Below are 25,003 nucleotides of genomic sequence, written 5' to 3' on the forward strand. Positions count from 1 at the left end.
CCATTAATACAGGTAATGAGTGGAAGATAGAGGAGTCTCTTAAAGAAGAAGATACAGGTCTGTGAGAGCCAGAAATCTTGCTTGTTTGTAGGTGACCAAATACTTATTTTCCACCATAATTTGCAAATAAATTCTATTGTCTGTGATTGTCTGGATTTGTTTCCACATTTTGTCTCTCATAGTTGAGGTATACCTATAATGACAATTACAGGCCTCTCTCATCTTTTTAAAGTGGTTGTAAACCCTTACAAACCACTTTGACCTACAAGTAAGCCTAGATTAAGGCTTACCTGTAGGTCCAAGAAATATCTCCTAAACCTATACAGTTTAGGAGATATTTACAAAAAGACAGGCACCGCTGTCTATGGTGCCGTAGACAGCGGCACGCAGGCGCACTGAGCCGGCCGCAGATCACTGTGATATGCCGCTCGTGTCGGCTCCCGGGCGCATGTGCAGGAGTGACGCCATTGCGGTTTCGGGCGAATCACAGCGCCGAAGCAGCGAGACCCATACATGTCAGCGACAAAGATGAAGACGGCGGACTGCTTCGGGGGCTTCATTCTCAGGTAAGTTATTCATAATGAGCTAGTATGCTATGTTTTACTTCCTCTTTAACCACTTACAGACCGGACCATTTTGCTGGCTTAAGACCAGACCACTTTTTATGATTCGGCACTGCGTCGCTTTAACTGACAATTGTGCGGTCGTGCGACGTGGCTCCCAAACAAAATTGACGTCCTTTTTTTCCCACAAATAGAGCTTTCTTTTGGTGGTATTTGATCACCCCTGCGGTTTTTATTTTTTGCGCTATGAACAAAAATAGAGCGTCAATTTAAAAAAAACGCATTATTTTTTACTTTTTGTTATCATAAATCTCCCCCAAAAATATAAAAAAAAAACATTTTTTTCCCTCAGTTTAGGCCGATATGTATTCTTCTACATATTTTTGGTAAAAAAAATTGCAATAAGCGATTATTGATTGGTTTGCGCAAAAGTTATAGCGTTTACAAAATAAGGGATAGTTTTATGGCATTTTTATTAATCATTTTTATGGTGACTGCGACATTATAACGGACACATCGCACATTTTTGACACATTTTTGGGACCATTGTCATTTATACAGCAATCACTGCTATACAAATGCAGTGTTCCCTGTGTAAATGACACTGGCAGTGAAGGGGTTAACCAGTGGGTGGCAGTGTAGGGGTTAAGTGTTCCTAGGAGTGTGTTACTAACTGGGGGGGGCTGGGCTTTGTTTTAGTGAACACTGATCTCTCCTCCAATCATATGGAGCAGAGATCAGCGTCACTTGTTGCTAGGCAGAACAGGGAGATGCTTTTTACAACGTCATCAAGCCGCCCCGTGAGACGATCGCGTGTATGCCCGCGGCGATCGAGTCCGCAGGACCCGCGACCGGACTCTCGGGGGTCCCGACCGGCGTGCTCGCGATGGCAGGGCGGCATTTAAAACTGGACGTACCTGTACGCCAATATGCCTGCCCGTGCCATTCTGCCGACGTACATCGGCCTGTGCCGGTCGGGAAGTGGTTAAGTGGGAGAACTTTCACAATTGGTGGCTGACTAAATACTTTTTTGCCTCACTGTATAATCAGACTCAGCACCATCTAGCAGAGAATTAAGCATTCTATTTTGCCCCATTCGCGCAAAATAATTTTACATGCAGTTTTGACAGATGTACAGCTATACAAATATTTTATAACTACCCCCAATGCTGTATAAATGCCACTTTGGCCCCTTTCACACATGCGGACGTTATAAAGTAATACAATCATGATAGAAATATGGCAGCTGCACTACTGACTTTAAAATTATACTAAAGCTTCATTTTTTTTTTATTATTAAAATATTAAACAAATTATACCTATCTGCTCTGTGCAATGGTATTACACAGAGCAGTCCTGATCCTCCTCTCCTCAGGTCCCCTGCCGGCACTCTTGGCTCCACCTCCTCAGCATGTGCCCCCATAGAAAGCAGCTTTTTCTGGGAGCACTCATGCAGGCTCGCTCCGGAGCCACCCTGTCTGTGTTTATAGACATAGACCAAATTGGTGTGCTACACTTGTGTCCCATACACACGATCCAAAAATAGTACGACAGATCGTCCATTTTTTTGGTTGCTAGTCTCATATCAGAAATGAAGAGTTTACTAAAGTGACGAAAACTCTGGTATAACAGAATAGAAATTCAGAAGTGATCTAATGTGTTGTTGTGTATTTGTGTTGTATTATCGAATGACAACTGTACTGATTCTTTGAAAATCATACAATCTGGTATCGTACGAGAAAAATGTTCATGCTAGTTCTATTGGACAATATTGGTTGAACTGTCATGATTGGCTCTCGAAAGCTGTGTACTAACGATCAGATTATCGTATAATCCCCTCAAAAGTGGTATTTTTGGTACGATTTTTGAATAGTGTGTACGGGCCATAAAGGTGGCTTGAATCGGGGCCGGGTATGAGAAAAAAAAAACTTTATCAATACACAAAACACCCATCCAACACCAACTGACCATAAACAGAGCAAAAGTGAAAAATAAACATGGCAGTGAAGCAAAAATCAAACCAACAACCAAACTATAATACACTATGTGTAAATGGGGCATGACTGGGAACAAAGGGAGCAAAGATGCCAAAAAAGGGATGCAGTAAACACGCTACTGAATACAAGGTACAAGTCACAGGATACAGGATCAAGCAGGGAAGTAGCTTACAGGCAGAACACTGAGCCACTGATAAGTTAAGGGAAGGATTAAATACCTTCCCAGCAGCCAGCATCAGGTGTAGTCTACATCAAGCTGAGCCTAATTTCTGAGATCTGCTCACTGCTGGGAGACACCCAATGGGGGCCACTGCAACTGTGCCCTTCAGCTCCGGGTACTACAGTGCCACCAGCAGATGATCAAAGTCCCAACAGAAGGACTATGGCATGTGTAGTCTGTGTAATAGCATGTAGTATGACTGCAACTAACATACAATTCTTGTTCCAAACAAATTAAAGTGAAGGGAGTAAGGAGATTTTTGGGAGCCCATGGAGCAGCAAAACACAGAAAAACTATTTAACCACTTCAGCCCCGGAAGAATTTACCCCCTTCCTGACCTTTTTTTTTTCTTTATGCGATACGGCACTTGGTCGCTTCAAGTGACAATTGCACGGTCGTGCAACACTGTACCCAAACAAAATGTATGTCCTTTATTTCCTACAAGTAGAGTTTTCTTTTGGTGGTATTTGATCACCTCTGCGGTTTTTATTTTTTGCGCCATAAACAAAAGTGACACAGCCAGAGCCCGGAGATAAGGGTGAGAGTCAGTCTCCTCCCTTGCTCCGCCCAGGAGCTTTCTCACACAAATCTCTCTTGGGCTGGTGTGTGCAGACCAGCTCAGGAGAGATTATATTATTATAGCAAAAAGTAAAACATAATGGGGGTTATTTACGAAAGGTAAATCCACTTTGCATTGCAAGTGCACTTGAAAGTGCAGTCACTCTAAATCTAATGTGTAGATCTGAAATGAATGGAAGCTCTGCTGATTTTATCATCCAATCATGTGCAAGCTAAAATGCTGTTTTTTATTTTCCTTGCATATCCCCATCAGATCTACAGTGATATAATTATATATATATATATATATATATATATATATATATATATATATATATAGTATATACTAGAAACACATTCTGTCACCAGAGTGGAATGCATATTGTGAGATTATGTCACAGACTAAGGCTGGATCCACACCTACAACAGCCGCGGATCGCACAGGAATGCTATGCGTCCATGTTCTCCGTTTCAGGGATGAATCAGTGACAAATCTTTGCCTGAATTTGGCCTTGAAACAAAGCCAAAGACGCACATCGTTTCTGTGCAAGCCGCTCTGCAGCCACCCCAGAGATACAGTATGTGAACCGGCTCCATAGAGAGCCAATCACATTCTCCTGTCATGCGAATTGGATGCAGGGAAATCCAAATCCGATTTGCATAGTTGTGAACCCCGCCTTAAAGTTGAAAATAGCAAAGCTCTATGCTCAGTAAGTAGGTTCAATCTGTGGCCAACTTGATTTCTCCAGAGCAGAACATTTTGGAGCAATCAGCCATTCATTTCTAAATCACAGACTTGAATTACTCAAAATCTTATATATAGACCTCTCTGATCAAGTGTTGCAAATATAGTGCTATAATATGGACATTTCAATAATGAATTTCATTTTTTGTTTCGTTTCACAGAAAACTATGGATGGACCTGGACATTCCTTCAAGCTATGATCATTATATTTATTTTGATCATTATTTGTGGGTTAATAGTATTGCTCTCAGGTAAGTCTACCTAGTTATTGTGATTTATGAATGTTATCTCAGAATTCAGTTTATTTCCGTATAGCGAAAGGGTTCAAGCCTGCATATATCTTTTTAAGACAGCCCAGGTAAGCCAAAAGTGTATTTCCACGCCTGCAGCCAGCTTGGGATAATACCTACTTAATTTTTTCAGTTTTCCGTTTTCATATCATAATGTAAAAAAAAAAAAGAATTGCAGCTTAACTTTTTCGATTTTGCTGGTGAAAGGAAACTCTGCCGCCTTTGCCTTTCCATTGGGAAAAACTCACATTGAAATTGTTCAGAGATGCTTGCAGTCTGCCATGACTGGTAAGATTTTTTTTCCTTATATGCTGCATTAATAGCAATACAACAATAACAAACATATAGTGTTTTTTTTTTTTTTTTTTCAAATTTGACTGCAAAAGCAGAAATACCCGGTACGTATCATACACGGGTTACATATTTTACAGATTGAGCAATCAACTATATTCAGGTTAAATTGTACAGAAATGCTGACATGCATAGGTCAATATCCATCTAATGCAGCAGATGAACTCCTGACAGATATAAGAGGCACACATAAATGTAGCTGTGTAACCATTTTACCTAATGACATTTATTTTTGTAAGTAAGCAGTAGGGATGAGCTGAACACCCCCCCGGTTCGGTTCGCATCAGAACTTTCGAACGTACCGCAAATTCGTACGAACGTTAGAACCCCATTGAAGTCTATGGGACTCGAACGTTCAAAATAAAAAGTGCTAATTTTAATGGCTAATATGCAAGATACTGTCCTCAAAAGGGTTTGGGGACCTGGCTCCTGCCCCAGGGGACATGGGTCAATGCCTAAAATGTTTTTAAAAATGGCCGTTTTGGTGGGAGCACTGATTTTAATGACAATTAAAGTGAAAAAAAAAAGTGAAATATTCCTTTAAATATCGTGCCTGGGGGGTGTCTGTAGTATGCCTGTGAAGTGCCACGTGTTTCCCGTGTTTAGAACTGTCCCTGCACAAAATGACATTTAGCAGAAAAAAAGTCATTTCAAACTGCTTGCGTTTTGAATGTAATATCTGGTTCCGGCAATATGGATGAAAATCATTGAGAAAAATGGTATGGGTAGCCCCCCTGCCCATTACCAGCCCCTTTGGGTCTTGTACGGATATTAAAAAAGGAAAGACATGGGGCCCCCAGGCCCTATATACTCAGAACAGCAGTATACAGGCGGTGCAAACAAGACAGGGACTGTGTAGATTTGTTGTGTTAAGTAGAATCTTTTTTCAATTTTGAACTGGTACATTTTTAAAGTGTAGCTCTAGTCAAAAAATCTATTTTTTAAGCTTTTTGGAAAACATAGGGAAGGGTTATCACCCCTGTATAATTTGTTTTGCCGTCCGTCTTTTTTCATCTCACTTGCTGTTGTCTCCTTCCATTTGCAAGTAGGAGACGTTTGTAAGTTGGATGTTTGAAAGTAGGGGCCTGCCCTATATGCTCTGCAGAAATGGCAGAACAAGGTGTTGGTGTTGCCACAACATTGTAAGCCCTCAAAGTGACTCTTGGTGGGCGCTGGAGCGCCCTGCTGTGAACAATTATATCAAGAATTGTAATTACATGCCATTGTTGAACAGTGGTAGAAAAATTAGGCCTTTGGTGGTTGTGGTGCTGGTGCCACAACACTATAAGTCCTCACAGTTACTCTCGGTGGGCACAGGAATGGGCCCTGCTGTGAAATATTATATCAAGAATTGTAATTACATGCCCCTGTTAAACAGGGGCTGAAAAATTGGGCCTTAGACACTGGTGCCACGACACTGCAACCTCTCCCATATACTCTAGTTGTAGTGCAGGAATGAGCCCGGCTGCAAAGCATTGCATCAACAATTTTAATTAAACGCCCCTTTTAAATAGGGGCTGAAAAATTGGGCCTTAGGCACTGGTGCTGGTATAGGTGGATGTAATGGTGTATAGTGCGGTCAGGGCACACAGACAACACGCACAATCTCCTACAACTGACTGCAAGCTCTATTACAGAAGAGCAATATAGCTAGTTATATAGGTGGATATAATGGTGTATACTGAGGTCAGGGCACGCAGACAACGCGCACAATCTCCTACAACTAACTGCAAGCTCTATTACAGAAGAGCAATATAGCTAGCTATGTAGGTGGATATAATGGTATATACTGCAGTCAGGCCACGCAGATAACACCCACTACAGAAGAGCAAGAACGCAAAATCGGCCGGTAACTAACGGTGTATACTGTGTTGAAGGTACACAGAGAACACTCACTAACTCCTACAGACGCCAACACATTACACAAGGCCGCCTTGCTGGCGGCCTTATATAGTGTGGGGCGTGTACTACACAGCCTGAGCTATGATTGGCCATAGGCATCCTGCCTGTGGCCAATCATGGCTCTCCTCGCTGCCGTCGCTGTTATTGGCCAAGCATGCGGGGTCACAGTGCATGCTTGGCCAATCATGAGCCAGCAATGCACTGCGATGGCAAAGTGCATTGTGGGCCATGAGCGCCACATGAATTTGGCACGAATGGCCCATAACGTTCGGTATTCGCCTATGTTTGAGTCGAACGTATGTTCGACTTGAACACGAAGCTCATCCCTAGTATGCAGTGTAAGCACCTTAATTTGGCCTGGTATCACTCTCTTCAAGTCTACTGTACAGCAGAGCTCAAATAGGGGAAGAGAGAAACAGCACAAGAAGCCGGTCAGGCATGCTGCAGTGCAAAGATCATGATAATAGGAGAGAAGAGTACAGTGCAGAGAGATGGGCTCATTATATAAAGAATGAGCTGGCATGCGTAGGGCATGGGTATGTTCAGTCCCAAAATGTACACACACACAGAAAAAATTGCCCGCGGACTTTAACGAGGCACAACTATCACTTCCTAAGGAGAGGTACAAGTGGATATCTAAAAATAAGGACAAGGTTGTTTAAGAAAAAAAAAAAGACATACTAAATAGACCAAATTTTCTAATTTCCATGGTTACTTCTCCCCTGACAATTCACATCAATGCCACCAGAGCTGGATCGTCATCATTAGGACTTGAAGCCACAAAACCTTAGGTGCCCAAATGGACCCCTTGGTGCTAGGATGACTTTTTATTTACATAGCAGGTGAGGTTGAAAAAAGAAACAAGTCCATCAACTCCAAACTATGTGTGTGATTATATGTCAGTATTAAACTGGCTATCCCTGTATGTTGTGGTCGTTCAGATGCTTATCTAATAGTTTTTTGAAACTATTGATGCTCCCCGCTGATACCACCGCCTGTGGAAGGAAATTCCACATACTTGCCGCTCTTACAGTAAAGACCCCTCTACGTAGTTTAAGGTTAAACCTCTTTTCTTCTATCTTTAATGAGTGGCCACGTGTCTTGTTAAACTCCCTTCCGCAAAAAACTTGTATCCCTATTGTGGAGTCACCAGTACGGTATAAATTGAAATCATATCCCCTCTCAAGTGTCTCTTCTCCAGAGAGAATAAGTTCAGTGCTCACAACCTTTCCTCATCACTAAGGTCCTCCAGACCCTTTATTAGATTTGTTGCCCTTCTTTGTACTCACTCCATTTCCAGTACATCCTTCCTGAGGACTGGTGCCCAGAACTGCACAGCATACTCTAGGTGCGGCCAGACCAGAGTCTTGTAGAGTGGGAAAATGATGGTTTTATCTCTGGAGTTGATCCCCTTTTTAATGCATACCAATATTCTGTTTGCTTTGTTAGCAGCAGTTTGGCATTACATGGCATTGCTGACCCTATCATCTGGTAGGACCCCCAGGTCCTTTTCCATCCTTGACTCCCCCAGAGGTTCTCCCCCTAGTGTATAGATTGCATTCATATTTTTGCCACCCAAATGCATTATTTTACATTTTTCTACATTAAACCTCATTTGCCATGTAGTTGCCCACCCCATTAATTTGTTCAGATCTTTTTGCAAGGTTTCCACATCCTGCGGAGAAGTTATTGCCCTGCTTAACTTATTATCATCCACAAATAGAGAGATTGAACTGTTTACCCCATCCTCCAGGTTGTTTATGAACAAATTTAAAATGGATTGGATCCAGAACCCTGGGGGACCCCACTACCCACCCTTGACCATTCCGAGTAATCACCATTTATCACAACCCTCTGAACTCTCCCTTGTAGCCAGTTTTCAATCCATGTACTCGCCCTAATGTCCATGCCAACGGACCTTATTTTGTATAGTAAAAGTTTATGGGGAGCTGTGTCAAATGATTTTGCAAAATCCAGATACACCACTTCTATGGGCCTTCCTTTATCTAGATGGCAACTCCCCTCCTCATAGAAGGTTAATAGATGGGGTTGGCAAGAATGATTCTTCAGGCTGGGTATACAGAAGATAGGCTGGGTATATAAAGAGAGGCTGGTATATGAAAATAGTTTGGGTATATACAGAGAGGCTAGGTATACAGAGAGGCTGGTATATACAGAAGATAGGCTAGGTATACATAAGGCTGGGTATACAGAGAGGCTGGGTATATACAGAGAGCCTGGGCATACAGAGAGCCTGGGCATACAGAGAGGCTGGGCATACCGAGAGGCTGGGTATACCGAGAGGCTGGTATATACAGAGAGGCTGAGTATACACAAGATAGGCTGGTATATACAGAGAGACTGGTTATACAGAAGATAGGCTATGTATATATAGATAGGCTGGGTATATACAGAGAGGCTGGGTATATACAGAGAGGCTGGGTATATACAGATAGGCTGGGTATAGACAGAGAGGCTGGGTATATACAGATAGGCTGGGTATAGACAGAGAGGCGGGTATATACAGAGAGGCTGGGTATATACAGATAGGCTGGGTATAGACAGAGAGGCAGGTATATACAGAGAGGCTGGGTATATACAGAGAGGCTTGTATATACAGAATATAGGCTGGGTATATACAGAGAGGCTGGTATATACAGAGAGGCTGGTTATACAGAAGATAGGCTGGGTATATACAGAGAGGCTGGTATATACAGAAGATATGCTGGGTATACACAGAGGCTGGCATATACAGAAGATATGCTGGGTATATACAGAGAGGCTGGTTATACAGAAGATAGGTTGGGTATATACACATAGAGGCTGGGTATACAGAAGATAGACTGGTATATACAGAGAGGCTGAGTATACAGAAGATAGGCTGGGTATATACAGAAGATAGGCTGGGTATACAGAGAGGCTGGTATATACAGAGAGGCTGGGTATACAGAGAGGTTGGTATATACAGAGAGGCTGGGTATACAGAAGATAGACTGGTATATACAGAGAGGCTGATACAACAGAGAGGCTGAGTATACAGAAGATAGGCTGGGTATATACAGAAGATATGCTGGGTATACAGAGAGGCTGGGTATACAGAAGATAGGCTGGGTATACAGAGAGGTTGGTATATAGAGAGGCTGGGTATACAGAAGATAGGCTGGGTATAAAAAGAGAGGCTAGTATATACAGAGAGGCTGGGTATAGAGAAGATAGGCTGGGTATTTACAGAGAGGCTGTGTATACAGTAGATAGGCTGGATATATACAGAGTCCACCCTCCCCATCCCCCATGGTTTGCACTTACCAGCTCAGGAGAGATTTGTGTGAGAAAGTTCCTCCCGAATCTATGATATGGGAGGAGACTGACTCTCACACTGATCTCCGGGCTCTGGCTGTGTCACTGAAGCACGAAGTGCAGAATCAGCGAGAGTGCCACAAAGCGCTGTGTGCAGCAGCCTGCGACTCTCTCACAGTAGGGCCAACCCTGGACTCTTAATCCATTTAGTCTCAAGTTCCGAAATTTCCCTCCTAATGTGGCTACCTCTCCAATGGGGATTATATTGATCGATGGCCATAAAATAAGTCCCTTTTAAATCCCTGCCATGGTGGGTATCAAAGTGCCTAGAAAGTGTTTGGGAAAGCCTTTTTTGACGTTGGCTAAGTGCTCTTGCATACGCACCTGAAAAGTGTGAATGGTACACCCAACATAATGTAACCCACATGGGCAGGTAATGATATAGAATACATTTTTGGAAGAACAAGTTAAAAATGATTGAATGTCATAGGATTTGAAGGTGGTGTTGGACCGAAAAGAAGTAGCTTAGCCTCATCAGCTGAGCTTTGGGAAAGAGAGGAGCAATCTTTCAACTCAGAAGAGCGCCCCTCTGGAAAGGGTGCTTGTAGGCACATGCCTACAGTGCCTATTGGGAAATCCGTCCCTACCTATAGGCAGAAGCCTACTGTACCTTTCAGAAAACCCAGCCCTGAATTGAGATAGGCACAGTTGTTTCTCCTAAAACAGTGATAGCAAACCTTGGCACCCCAGATGTTTTGCAACATTTCCCATGATGCTCAACTGCACTGTAGAGTGCATGAGCATTAAGGGAAATGTGGTTTCAAAACATCTGGAGTGCCAAGGTTCGCCATTACTGTCCTAGAACAATGGCTGGGAACATATCTGCCTGTCCTTGAACAGCAGTCCAAATTGGAGGGTCCCTTGTAACTCATCAAACTGCAAATCAGAGGATGTGGTGACTTTACTGTCTATGACTCATTTCTCTTCTCAGTGATAAGCACATAGGATTGACCCAATCATGTGCAGATTTTGTTTACCAAGTGGGCAAATCGTAGAGCTTTACTTTGGAGATGCTTATTGCCACCCTAAGGTCTCCTAAGCAAAATGTATTTTTTAATCACAGTTTGTAAATTTCATTTTATTTACATAAAATTTAACAAGTTTTGAGCAGATTTATTGAAGCCTTTGCAGATTGCAGTTTAGACCCATGTGTCCATGTTGATGGGCATTGGTAACACTTGTGATACATACATTTTGAAAGACAGTCCATTCATTTCTAATGGGTCCCAAAATGTCAACATGGTAAACAAAGTACCCGACCCTGTACCTGGCCTGTACCATTTTTGCAAAGATATCACTACATACGCATTGTGATGTCATACAGTGGTCAAAAAAGTGTCAGGATTGTTATTTGGATGGGTAAACCTAAAGGGCCCATAGGAAATGAATATGCGGACACATTGTTCAGTTACATAAGCATGCATAGATGTGAAGGGACCATTAAAGAGCTCAGATTAGAGTTAAACAACCTATTATCAGGGTTCAATATGTTTTTTGACAAGCATGAGAACTGCTGAAACATATAAAACTAAACTTTAAAATATAACTAAAGGCAAAACTTTTTTTTTCAAAATTAAAAAAAAAGTTTTGCTAATAGTTTTACTTTAAGATTAAATAGAAACTACATTTACAGTTACTCAAATTTAATTACTTTCTCTTTCTCTTTTTTCCACAAACACAAAGGGATGAACTCCAGCAAGGTGAGCTTGTACTCTACATTTTCATTTACAGATGGTTTTATTTATGTATGTAATAAATATGAGACAATTCCTTAAATAGACTGTCTTTAGGCTTTTATTTCCGTGAAGATCTTCCCACTTTATGTATTTTCTACATTTTATTTACTTTTAAAAGCTTTTCTTGTATAGACATCCAAAAGCCCTAATATGGCTGCTGGGATCTTCCATCTTGGATATGATATCAGCAGAACCATCAGACTCAGAGCTGTCATTCAATTAACAACCTTCGTTCCTCCCCTGTGAGCTATATGTAGCAATGTGGACTACAATTGCAAAGCACAGTGATCCTCCGGTATACCTATGCAGTGTATGTCCCTCTAGTGCCCTGTGTTATCAACTGACTTCCTATTTGTGAGCCAAACTAAAGGGATTGTGGGATGAGTAGTTCCTCAGACTGGTAATTGTTCTGCATAGCTATGTACCTGGACTACATATCCCAGGGATCTTTGCTACCACCAGGGGGATTGCTAGGAGGAACTATAAAAGAAGCCAGAGCCCCCCCTAACGCTCTCTTTCTCCTGGGCCTGATGTGAGACGGACCTCTCTGTGCATAGAAAGTGCAGAGAAAGAGGTTGCGGCCTACCACGCGGTGTACGACATTCCAACCTGGATGAGAAGGACCTGTCACTGCTTGCTGTTTGTCAGACATCCATCCAGCACCACTTCAGTCACCTGACAACCTGTGTTTCGAGCTTTGCATCGGAAGATCGATACAGCGGATCCGCTGTATGAGTGTCGCTACAGGAGCTGCTGTCTGCAAGGCACCGAATCGGCCTGGTCGTTGATGAGAGGGCAATTGCCCACCTTTGCAAATCTTTTCCTATGGTTTCACTGGGACACTGTGCACAGACATCTTTACCTTGGGAATACTTTACTGAACCTATATTGAACACTGTGCATAGACACGTTTCGTTTATACTACTTAAAGAAATCCTATTTCTACTACTACTACTAATCCTACACCTTATTGAATATACTGTAGTTAATGAGCTCCGACTGCTGGTGAAGACCATCAGATCTGCAACGGGGACATTGCTATCAATACTGCTATAAGGGCTCGCTTACCATTGCTATTAAGTCAAGCCTCTCATTAGGGTTAAAGGTTTATAGGCCGGCCAGGGTTCCCCCTTAGAATTTGACAGTATAACTACTTCTTTTTTGCAAGGCAATTTCTACTTACTGAAGTAGTACGATTTTCTAGCAAGTTCAAAGGCATATTGAAAGTAAATTAAAATAATTTATGGAAATACAAACTCTGCCAGCATTCAAAATGCTTGATTTTTCAGTGTTTAAACCTTCAATTGTTTAAGCTGGTGACAGGGTCACCTACCAGCTTATAATGGAACTGAGCTATGCTAAATATTTTCTGTAAAGTTTTATGTACTATGTAGACATACAGTACTTGTGTTATACTTGCACATACTGTACTTCCCCCATCACTTAGACTTTTGGGGAAATTCTTTAACCAATAACCATACATATGAACTTTCACCTCACCTGCTTCAACGCATTGGGTCTTAAGACTCTTGAACCTGTGACTCCCCATCATCAGCCTGCAGTCCTGCTAAACAGTGGCGGGGGGGGTAGCAGTACAATAACAGGCAAGGCCTCAACTTTACCACACTTTACAGGTCTAAAGTCTCCATAGGCAGCTTTCTAGTCACTAATCAGCCTATATCAGACTTGACCCTAAAGGGGGTGCCACTGTCCTTTCACACCTCATTACATCAGGACATGTCATATATGGTCAATAAGATAAATATTATTGTTCCAGATTTTGGGGACAAGATTAATCATCCAGAAACCAAAACGGGTAAATTCTCTACAGCCCATAATGAGTTGGTAGACTCGCACAACGAGCATGACTTTGACATGCAATGCTTAAAAACAAAGCTTTGCAGATGTTGAAGACTGCTCTAATAAGGAACAGTATAAAATTCAGGTGCATCCGCAAGTGGATCTCTTTGATCTATTTATGTCAGCTGCTGTAATCTCTTATACCAGAAGTAAAGGACTATGAGTTAGAAACAGGCAGAGCAAACTGTATTCCTAAACTAAAGTTATTTTCCAAGCATGTTTTTCAAGATGCCTTAGCCCTTGTACACACGGTCAGAGATTCCGACGGAATGTGTCCGATCGGACCATTTTGTCGGATATTCCGATTGTGTGTGGTCTCCATCGGACTGTTTCCGTCGGAGTATCAAAGCTATTGGCTACTAGCCTGAACGTAGTCCAGTCATAATGAAATAACGTCATCATGTTCTGAACGATCGGATTTTCCGACAACTTTGTCCGACCGTGTGTATGCAACAGTTTCGGACAAAATCCGTCGGATAAAATCAGAAGGATTTGGTTGTCGGAATGTCCAGCCGTGTGTACAAGGGCTTAGACTCATACAAAGGTAAAAGTAATCAAATGCTTATGTTGCATTGTTCCATTAATTTGGAAGTCATTTCATGTAAACATATTTACTGTATGTATAAAACGTACAAGTAATAAGTAATGAGTGACTTAACACAAGGGGATTTTTTTTTTTTTTTTTTTTTTTTCAGCCCAAGCCATACTAACAACTGTTGGAGAACTTAAGGTAAGTGAAGAAGAAATCTATTACTGGTAAATATTGTCTAAACTGATAGAGCTCTTTGATAGCAGGTGCTACATCAGACCAGGCATTCAAAATTGGTTAAAATAAAAAAAACTTGATGGTAAACAACAAAAAAACGGGAGCTGCAACTCAAAAGTGAAATACACACAAAACCAGAAATATGAAAAAGAGCTGTGTTAATAGTGAGAAAAAATATATAAAATGTAATGAGCAGGCAATGAACAGACAAATATACACATAGGATAGTGATTAGAGCATAACCTGCAAGAAGAAGGTGTTTTTAACCTTCATTCCCCGTTGGGAGGTTTCATGGAAGAGACTTTATATGCATTTAAAGATTATTTTTAATTTTTATTATAAATACCACATTATATTGTTTCACTGATTATTTTTATATCACCTATATCACTTATCCATTTGCTATATTGGATTATTTTTTGCTTAATCAAGAAGTTACATGTGTGTGTTTCCTCTGGACTACATCCATTTGTATTTGTTTTTCTTGCAGGTTATGCTCTAATCACTATCCTATGTGTATATTTGCTTGTTCGTTGCCTGCTCATTACATTTATATATTTTTTTTCTCACTATTAGCTCAGCTCTTTTTCTTAAATTCAAAATTGGTGTTATATGGGTCATTTGCAGCCCTTGATTGCTCCTGCTCTGGGGCCCTCAGTGAATGGCATAATGAATGTGTCCCCAGCTGTTACCTACCAGTTAAAAAGTTACACTTCAGGATATAATTTTTCAGCTAAATCAGGGAATGTTTTGACCCCCTTTCTCTGGGATTAAATATTGTAAGGAGCAATTTTTAGTATAATATTAAAGCTAACATTATCAACAGACATATTGTGGCCAACCTTGAAGATTTAGTTCTTTCAATTTGGCCAGTAAAGTCAACATTTGCATATTATTTACATGGTTCAATTAAATAAAATTATGACAAAGTACTGGTATGAAGTAGCACCTTCTGGTATCCCATACTGCTCATTTATTCCAATATGGATTGTATTTCTTAAAGAGGTTTAACCAGTTGTAGACATTGGGCATGCTACACATGCCCAAAAATTTTAATAGAAATATACAGGTTCTGTGTAGCTTGAAAAAAATATCAAATGCAATAATCCAAGTGCAAACAGTGTTAAAAATATATTGAAAAGTGCTGACAGTTCTTGGTGCTGGAAAAAAAGTGCTTCTCTTTCTTTTAGCAAGAAATAAAGTGCTGTGTCTTGTGCAATAATGCAATCTTTGTGCTTTTTCACCAATCAGGGGCCCTCGTAGGACCTAACCCACCATATGTTGTTGACCTCCTGAGTTTACACTGAGGCAGGTCAATACACGCTTATTGTATCTGGTCAATCTCTCATGTTGTTCACCATGCGTACTGTAATTGTCCATACAAAGAAGCCAGAGAGGATATCATCGCATAATAATGCTTATTAATATATAATCCCCCATTAAAATTATAAGGTGTGAGCTCCATGGTTAGGTGCCTCCTCTGGAACCAGGAATTATCTGCCGTCAGTATAATACAAGCCGTGGCTGCTCTGTGTCTCTGAATGTGTGTAATGCAGCGTGCATTTCACCTGGCGGAAGCGAAGCATGAATATTGCATTTTATTTGTGGCTAAACGCAATCTTCGTGCTCCACTTCTGGCAGGTGTAACGCACGCTGGATTTGCACACATTCAGAGACACAGAGCAGCCACGGCTTGTATTATACCGATGGCATTATACTAATAAATGGTGTTATGCAATAATATCCTTTCTGGTTTCTTTGTATGGACAGTTACTGTACGGATGGTGAACATCATGAGAGATTGACCAGATACAATAAGCGTTATTTGACCTGCCTCAGTGTAAACTCAGGAGGTCAACAACAAATGGTGAGTTCAGACCTAGGAGGGCCCCTGATTGGTGACAAAGATTGCACAGATCCCTAGGAATTGGTTGGGGAAAAAGAGAAAAGAAAGGACGACAATTGCCGATATTGCAACCAATCCGTAAGTGAGGGCTGCTGTGTGGAAATTAAATTTTGATAAGGGCAGAAATCTTCCCTGACAGAGGATTTGGCTCACTCTTCGATGCGACTCCTTATTCCAAGCTAAAAAGTGTATCCGGGCCACAACAGGTGGGAATAGTGGGTTGCCAAACAAGAGAATTATTGGGCCTGCTTGATCCCCAATCAAGATAACAATTTATCCCAAATATTCCATAAATTAGATATAAGAAAAGGTTGGTAGGAGGGTGGGCCACGGAAAAATGGATCTATCCAAGGGAGCCCCTGGAGCTCTATAAAGACCCATTGCTTGGAATGAGAATGGTGAAACCAGTTCACCAACCTGGTTAAAACCGCCATGGCAGGACTCGGCCCCACCCCCTGGCGCCCAAGTCATTGGATTTGATTGATAGCAGAGGGAGCCAATGGCTGCATGGCTATCAACCTATCCAATCAGGACACAAGACAACGGCTGGAGCTGGTGTGCTCATTCCTGTCATGAGAAACACAGGTCTCAGGTAAGTATAACAGGGGCTGGGGGGCTGCTGAGTGACAGAGGGTTTTTCACCTTAATGCATAGAATGTTAACCCAATGTTAACGCCTTCCCTACCAGTGTCATTAGTACAGTAACAGTACATATTTTTTAGCACTGATCACTATATTAGTGTCACTTGATCCCAAAAAGTGTCAGATAGGTGCGTGATTTGCCCATCGCATTATAGCAGTCCCGCTAAAAATCGCTAATTGCCGCCATTACTAGTAAAAAAAAAATATATATATATAAAATTTCCATCCCATTGTTTGTAGATGCTTTAACTTTTGCGCAAACTGATCAGTATACGCTTTATTGGGATTTTTTTTTTACCAAAAAGGTGTAGCAGAATACATATTGGCCTAAATTGAAGAAGATAATGCATTTTTTTTATTTTTTTTGGATGTGTTTTATAGCAGAAAGTAAAAATTATTGTTTTTTTTCCTCAAAATTGTCAGTCTTTTTTTTTTTTTTTAAACTACAGAGGTGATCAAATACCACCAAAAGAAAGCTCTATTTCTAGGAAAAAAAAGGAAATACATTTTATTTGTGTACAGCATCGCACGATAGCGCAATTGCCAGTTAAAATAGCGCAGTACCAAATGTCAAAAAATGGCCTGGTCATGAAGGGGGGGTAAACCTTCCAGGGCTGAAGCCGTTAACTGACCAACAAAAGGGTTGAAACAAATTATTTAACATTGACATTGTTAAATTTAACTTTTATGTACTGCCTACCAGTCATTGGTCATTTGAGACCAATTTGAGATTGTTTAGCAAATTATTATGCTCCACAATTACGTATTGCACAACTTGCTTTTTAAGATTGCCATGCACATTACTAAAGCCCCATACACACTATCAGATTTTCTGCTGATTTTTGTCTTTAGATTTACCAAAACCATGTAGTACAAGGGCCTGCCTGATTGCATATACATTGAAACTCATAAGGTTTGACCTCATATTATATGGTTTTAGTAAATCTAAAGACAAGAATCAGCAGAAAATCTGATAGTGTGTATGGGGCTTTACCATACAATTAATTCTGTATATGTAGGACCCACCTAATCTACCCAATGAATGTGTATCCAATCAGGCAGGCCTTTGCACTTTATACTTGTCGGTAGATCTAAGCCCCCATACACACGGTCGGACATTCTGCCAACCAAATCCGTCGTATTTTGTCCGTCGGATTTTGTCCGTCGGATTGTGTCCGAAACTGTTGCATACATGCGGTCGGACAAAGTTGTCGAAAAATCCGATCTTTCAGAACGTGATGACGTAATTTCGTTAAGATGGGACTACATTCAGGCTAGTAGCCAATAGCTTTGATGTAGGAATTTGATCTGAGCATGCGTGGCACTTTGTCCGATCGGAATTCTCTACACATGATCGGAGTATGTCCTATCGGACCAGTTTGTCGGAAAATATTTCCAACAAGTTGGAAAATTGGGTCCGACGGATATTCCGACAGAATCAGTCCGATGCATACCACACACAGTCAGATTATCCGACAACACGGTCCGATAGGACACATTCCGACGGATTCTCCGACAGTGTGTACGGGGGCTAAAATAGATTGTAATAGCACATGTGTGGTGAGATTAAGATTAATTAATGAAGCTTATTTATTTTGAAAAGTGACAGTATTCCTCATTGGGATGAATTACAGGATATTAGTCGTGTGTTAGATGGTATCGCTCTTCACGTGACCTTTATTTTAAAGATAATCATTTGTGAAAAGTTCTCACATCTTCTGCATACTGAATGGCACCAACAAATAAATGTCTTCTGTAGACTAAGTTATTTATAAATGATCCCTATAGTCATTCTCCACATTCTGTCAGTTTGAATTGTTCTACAATTTTCTACCTTTCTAGAAAGAAGATAAATCCTCTAGCCAGTCATATCATCTTGTAACATAACAAAATAAAAGCAGCCATAAGTCATGACATAGAGTACTCCTGTATCAGTTAACAGATACATATAGCTCGGATGTCTTACTACTAGTGTACTACAATGACATTCATGTATAAATGGAAAATGTTATTTAGCATGACACAATACAAATGACTTACATAACCGAAAAGATACATTGGGGGTTATTTACGAAAGGCAAATCAACTTTGCACTGCGAGTGCACTTGGAAATGCAGTCGCTCTAAAACTAAGGGGTAGATCTGAAATGAGGGGAAGCTCTGCTGATTTTATCATCCAATCACGTGCGAGCTAAAATGCTGTTTTTTATTTTCCTTGCATGTCCCCCTCAGATCGACAGCGCCTGCACGTTCACGTTCACGTGCAGTGCAAAGTGGAGTTGCCTTTTGTAAATAACCCCCATTGTCTATTAATGGCCAGGTTAAAACATAGTAAAGATTGCTTACCTGAAATTTGTTGATGCTTAGTCCCTAGAGATGTCATACAAAGATGTCGGGAATAATCCAATAGGTTTTCTTTGTAATATATTTGCAGCTGTCTTCATCAAGGAAATGGACAAAGTGTGCAACAGAAAGCAGATTCAATGGAAGATTACTAGACTGGAGATCCAAGAAATTCAATTATGGACAAATCCACAAGAAGGATGCCTTTATTGGATGGCATGGGGACAATATGCCAATAAGAAGAATCTTATTGAGATAATATTCCCTGCAGCCAGGGAAGGTTTCACAATCTGATGTCCTGGCGTTAATTTACTAAAGGCTGTTCACTTTGTAAGATAATTTTCCCCAGATTTCAGTGAATAAAGTGAAGCTCTGCTGACATCAGAGGGGGGTTATTTGTGAAAAGCAAATCCACTACAAGTGCAAACTACAAGTGCAAAGTGCACTTGAAATTGCAATGAAAGTGCACTTGGAAGTGCAGTCGCTGTAAATCTGAGGGGTAGATCTGAAATGAGGGGAAGCTCTGTTGATTTTATCATCCAATCATGTGCAAGCTAAAATGCTGTTTTTTTATTTTCCTTGCATGCCCCCTCGGATGTACAGCGACTGCACTTCCAAGTGCTCTTTGCACTTGTACTACAAAGTGGATTTGCCTTTCGTAAATAACCCCATAGTGTGCAAGTTTTTTTTATTTTCCTTGTACATGATTGGGTATTCTTTGCAAAGAAAAAGTTGAGCACAAACACTAATCTCTGGGGCAAATTCCTTTGCAAAGTGAACAGCCTATTTGCCTCTAGTAAGTCAACCCCAATGTATGAAAGAGTGACTTCTGTAGAGAATATGTAAATATGAATGCTTTAACTGCTTGCCAACCATATAACTTACATATACAGCGGCAAGGTGGCACTGCTGCATCGGATCATGTACTGTATCTACTACGTGATCTGACACTTCCGGGTAGGGGGGCGCGCATGCACGCCGTTGTCCCACTTCACAGGTACTAGGATCCATGTCTTCCCCTAGTAAAAGCACCTCCCACACTGTGCTAAAACACAGGCTAGGCACATAGTTAACCCTTTAATCGCCCCTGATGTTAACCCCTTCCCAGCCGGTGTCATTAGTACAGTGACAGTGCAATATTTTAAGCATTGATCACTGTATTAGTGTTACTGGTTCCCAAAAAAAGTTTCAAAAGTGTCAGTTAGTGTCTGATTTGTCTGCCACAATATCGCAGACAGGTTCTAAGTCCATGATCGCTGCCATTACCAGTAAAAAAAAAAAAAAAGGCTAAAGCTGTTGTACATTGGCGGCAGTACAAGAAGCGCTAGGTAGCACAACATGTTTGTCTGTGGTGGGTGTGGATTACTGAACGTCACCCTCCTAACTATCTGTTATTAGAACATGTTCATCGTCCACACTGGCAACTCAAGACTCTGAAGTATTGAAAGCATGGGTATCCATATAGGATATGCTCATGTATTTGGGGGTTCTTTGTTTTGGTACTTTTATATTTCTGCTCACTGGGTAGTTTAATTTATTAGTTTAGAAAATGTTTCTGATTGTTTCTGAAACAAAAATATTTTTGCAAGATTTTGCATCACATAGGGGGTTATTTACGAAAGGAAAATCCCCTTTGCACTGAAAGTGTACTTGGAAGTGCAGTCACTCTAAATCTAAGGGGTAGATCTGAAATGAGGGGAAGCTCTGCTGATTTTATCATCCAATCATGTGCAAGCTAAAATGCTGTTTTTTATTTTCCTTGCATGTCCCCCTCGGATCTACAGCGACTTTACTTCCAAGTGCACTTTTAGTGCAATTTCAAGTGCACTTGCAGTGCAAAGTGGATTTGCCTTTAGTAAATAACCCCCATAGACTTTTTGCAATATATATATATATATATATATATATATATATATATATAATTTACTGGCTTATAACCTTGTATTTTACATCCTTGACTTAACACTAAAAGCCATAAATCTAGCTATTCTATTCACTTTAATCTATAAGCTTAAACCTTACAGGGTTCTGTCTGGATAGAATGGGAGCTGCCACCGATGACTTGCGAAGGTGCATGATTCAACAATGTCATCCTTATATTCAGTACTTACTGGGGTAATTTAATAAAACTGCATGTTTGGGTGTTAATCTCTTGTTATTGTATTGTGCCAAATTCATGAAGCATTTTGTGACAGTTTTGGTTCTGAAACCAAATTCAGGTAGCTCTAAAATGCACCACTTTTAAATTGTGGCACAATGAATATGCTAAATTCAAAATACAATACTGACAGTTTGTATCTTATGAAAGTGAGACTAGCTGTCTTTTGGTGTACAGAGAGAAACCCTGGCACAGACAGAATTTGTGAAAGTATATCGCATGCAATCTAAAAGTAATGCAGCACGCACAAAAATTCAAATACAAGGTCTAGATAGGTACATGAATTTGACGCATGCTGCACCATTAATTGCAGGGATTGAGTCACTGACAACAACCTGGCCATAATTTACCAAGTACTGAAGGATAAGGATGACAGTTCTGAAGCTTACCCCTTTAAGGACAAGTCAGAAATGACAGCTCCCATATTTCTATTTTGTCAGGCTCCTTTAATCACAACCTGCACCTCATCCTTAGTTGTAAACCTCAGTCATGAAATCTGAGCAAAGCACATATATCTGTAGTGTTTACTTATCTCTCGGCAAAGCTCAAAGCTCTAAGTGTAATTTCTCTCTGGTGCTTCGTTCCTCTGTTATCAGCATGAGTCACTTCTAATAAGTTCTCCCGACACATGAGATAGAATTTGTGTTGGGGAAGGAGCTCAGCATGCAGCTTGTCTATTCACAACACAGTTCTGCTGTGTGGAGGAGGGTGTGTGCCTTTCCTCCAATCAGCTCTCACACACTGTAATTGCAGCTCTCTGCCCCCTCCTCTGTGATACTAATGGATGCAGAAGGATTTTAAAGCTTTTCTGCCCTTTTGAAGGGGTGTAAGGAAGAGAAGACTGCAGATAAACAACTAAAATATATGGAGGATTTGTTTTATCTCTGTGTATCATCTGAGGCTGTTAACTTCACTGGATATATGTGAGGGCTTTCAACCACTTTAAATGTGATTCTTAACTTGAAACCAAACCCTTAACCTCAGATGACTTTTCTGATATCTCAGTGATACAATCTAAATTTATCATCACACAGAAAATGTCATATACTAAAATCAACGAGTAATATTTACAAAAGCCTGTGATGGTATCTGTGTGCCAACAAAAAAAATGTCCACACTGGCTGTTAGGGGACTGATCCCAAAAAAATGATTCACTGCATGGCTATAGAACACATATGACTACTATTACACATGAATGGAACACTGGTTTTACGATGTTCTAGTTAATAAAATGTATTTTATACTGTCCCTATTCGATGCTTCTCTTTTTGTGTTCTGTAAAACAGTGATTGGAAAGAACAACAACAATGCTGTAGGCTGTAAACCAATGTGGGAAAGAAAGATCACTCAAATGTATTTTTTTTACAATATAAGCATCAGTGTGAACATTGGAATAATATACAAACACATCGTTTAATTGGGAATGATGAGCATTTTATTCCTAAAAAAAATTATATAATAATAATATATTTTTTATTCTATTCATTCAGCATTTTGATTCAGATAATCTTGGCACAATATATAGGTCACCTTCCAATATACAAATGATTTGTTGCCGAAAGCTCACCAAAAGTCTTGAATGGAAAAAAAAAATCCCTCCTAGTTCTTATCTTGGATTACTGATTGATTCACCTTTATATAGTTAATGAAATTCTGCGCTTAGGAATAGATTGGGCTGCTGCCTTCTCTGGACAGCCCCAAAAAAATGGAGCTGAATAATTGTGGAAATGTAAAAAAAGTTGGTGCTGCCCCTAAACTGAAGAGTGACCCTCAGGAGTAAATCTCACTTCACATCAATTAGTGTAAATGTTATGATAATCAACAGAAAAAAAAATATTTTGTGTTTCAAAACCAAGTGATCAAGGTAATACAAGGTAATACAAGGTAATACAAGGTAATACAACTCTGATAGTGCTTTTTAGATAAACGTAAATACAAATATTAAAGTGCATTTTTGCTAATTATGCAAGCCTCCTGCTTGTATGTGACTAAAACATGAAACATTTCCAAAAGTGCATAAACCCTTAAAGGTAGAAAACTGTAAATATATGAGGAAAATAAATATTTTTTAAATTAAAAAAAATAATAAAATCCTCAGTGCAAAAAATGTCCTCGTATGAATTGTAAATACAAATAATTCAATCTTTAATACAAATAATATTCCCAAGTGACTTGGGCAGGCATCACCAAAGTGGTTTGTGCGTACACTTGAAGGAATCTCTTCTCCTTGGCTGTTTCTTTCTCACTCTACATGGTAGGCATTTTTGACACCTATTAAAGCCTTTAATTTCTTTAAATACCGTATATACTCGAGTATAAGCCGAGATTTTCAGCCTCTTTTTTGAGGCTGAAAGTGCCCCCCTCGGCTTATACTCGAGTCATCGCTGTCTGCCCGCTCGATCAGCGTGTCGAGCAGACAGACAGCGGCCATTCTATAGTTCAAAAGCCGCGCCTCCGGCTCCGCCTTCGCCTGTGATAGGCGGAACACTGAATTTCCCAGCAGCCTGTCTTCCGCCTATCACGGGCATCGTCTCATCCTCGTACTACGGACGAAGATGAGACGATGCCCGTGATAGGCGGAACACAGGCTGCTGGGAAATTGAGTGTTCCGCCTATCACGGACATCCGATAGGCGGAACAGCAGTCAGTGGGAAATTGAGTGTTCCGCCTATCACCGACGGAGGCGCGGCTTTTGAATCCTAGAATGGCCGCCGACGAAGAGCTGAAGGACGGAGGCTCGGCTCGGCTCGGGACGGGACGGGCCGGGCCGGGACGGGCCGGGCCGGGCCGGGACGGGACGCAGGCTGGACGGGACGCAGGCTGGACGGGACGCAGGCTGGACGGGACGCAGGCAGGCTGGACACAGGTAGGCTGCACGGACACACACACACACACACACACACACACACACACACACACACACACGGATGCACACACACACACACACACACGGATGCATGGACACACACACACACACACACGGATGCATGGACACACACACAGGGATGGATGGACCCACAGGGATGGACGGACACACAGGGATGGACAGGCATGTCTCACCCTCGGCTTATACACGAGTCAATAATTTTTTCCAGTTTTTTGGGGGTAAATTGGGGGCCTCGGCTTATATTCGGGTCGGCCTATACTCGAGTATATACGGTAGTTTGACAGTTTTTGTGACAATGACATTATGGACCAGTTGATTTCAGTGGGAGACCTTTTTATAAACAAACTTTGTTTTGTTTTTTGGTAGGAACTTCAATAGGACTCTATCTTCTTTGAAGACAGCCAAGGAGAAGAGAATCCTTCAACTTTAGGGTCAATAATAAGGAATATCAAATAAGAGAGCTGATCAAGTTTAAAAGCACACAAGTGACCTGTGTCATTGAGTTCCTTGTCACCTACAATATGTAGGGAGAACCAACAGACCTCTGTTTGTTAGGATTAGAGAACATATCAACAATATAAAAAAGGGGTTCCCCAAGTTCACCACAGGGACCCCACTGGTTTGATATTTTATGGGATAGATCAAATTAGAGACCACTGGAGGGGATGGTAATAAAAGGGTCCAAGCGTCACAAAATGAGACAAGGTGGATATACAGATTGGG

At 40.9% G+C, this 25,003-nt stretch overlaps 1 protein-coding gene across 3 annotated transcripts in view; it reads left to right on the forward strand.

Annotated features, from left to right (window-relative positions):
* The window catches only part of LOC143982076 (tapasin-related protein-like), a 91,118-nt gene extending 68,477 nt beyond the window's left edge, over positions 1 to 22,641 (forward strand). For all 3 annotated transcript variants that reach the window (XM_077480471.1, XM_077480473.1, XM_077480472.1), the window contains 4 exons: positions 4,245 to 4,334; positions 11,667 to 11,683; positions 14,275 to 14,309; positions 19,327 to 22,641. In XM_077480471.1, the coding sequence (XP_077336597.1) occupies positions 4,245 to 4,334; positions 11,667 to 11,683; positions 14,275 to 14,289 (122 nt within the window). In that variant the 3' untranslated portion in view covers positions 14,290 to 14,309; positions 19,327 to 22,641. The remainder of the gene's footprint in view (positions 1 to 4,244; positions 4,335 to 11,666; positions 11,684 to 14,274; positions 14,310 to 19,326) is intronic.
* The last annotated feature ends 2,362 nt before the right edge of the window (positions 22,642 to 25,003 follow it).

This window comes from Lithobates pipiens, unplaced genomic scaffold (assembly GCF_037356315.1).
Source record: "Lithobates pipiens isolate NorthernLeopardFrog02 unplaced genomic scaffold, aLitPip1_a1.2 Scaffold_16, whole genome shotgun sequence".
In the NCBI taxonomy this organism is placed as follows: domain Eukaryota; kingdom Metazoa; phylum Chordata; class Amphibia; order Anura; family Ranidae; genus Lithobates; species Lithobates pipiens.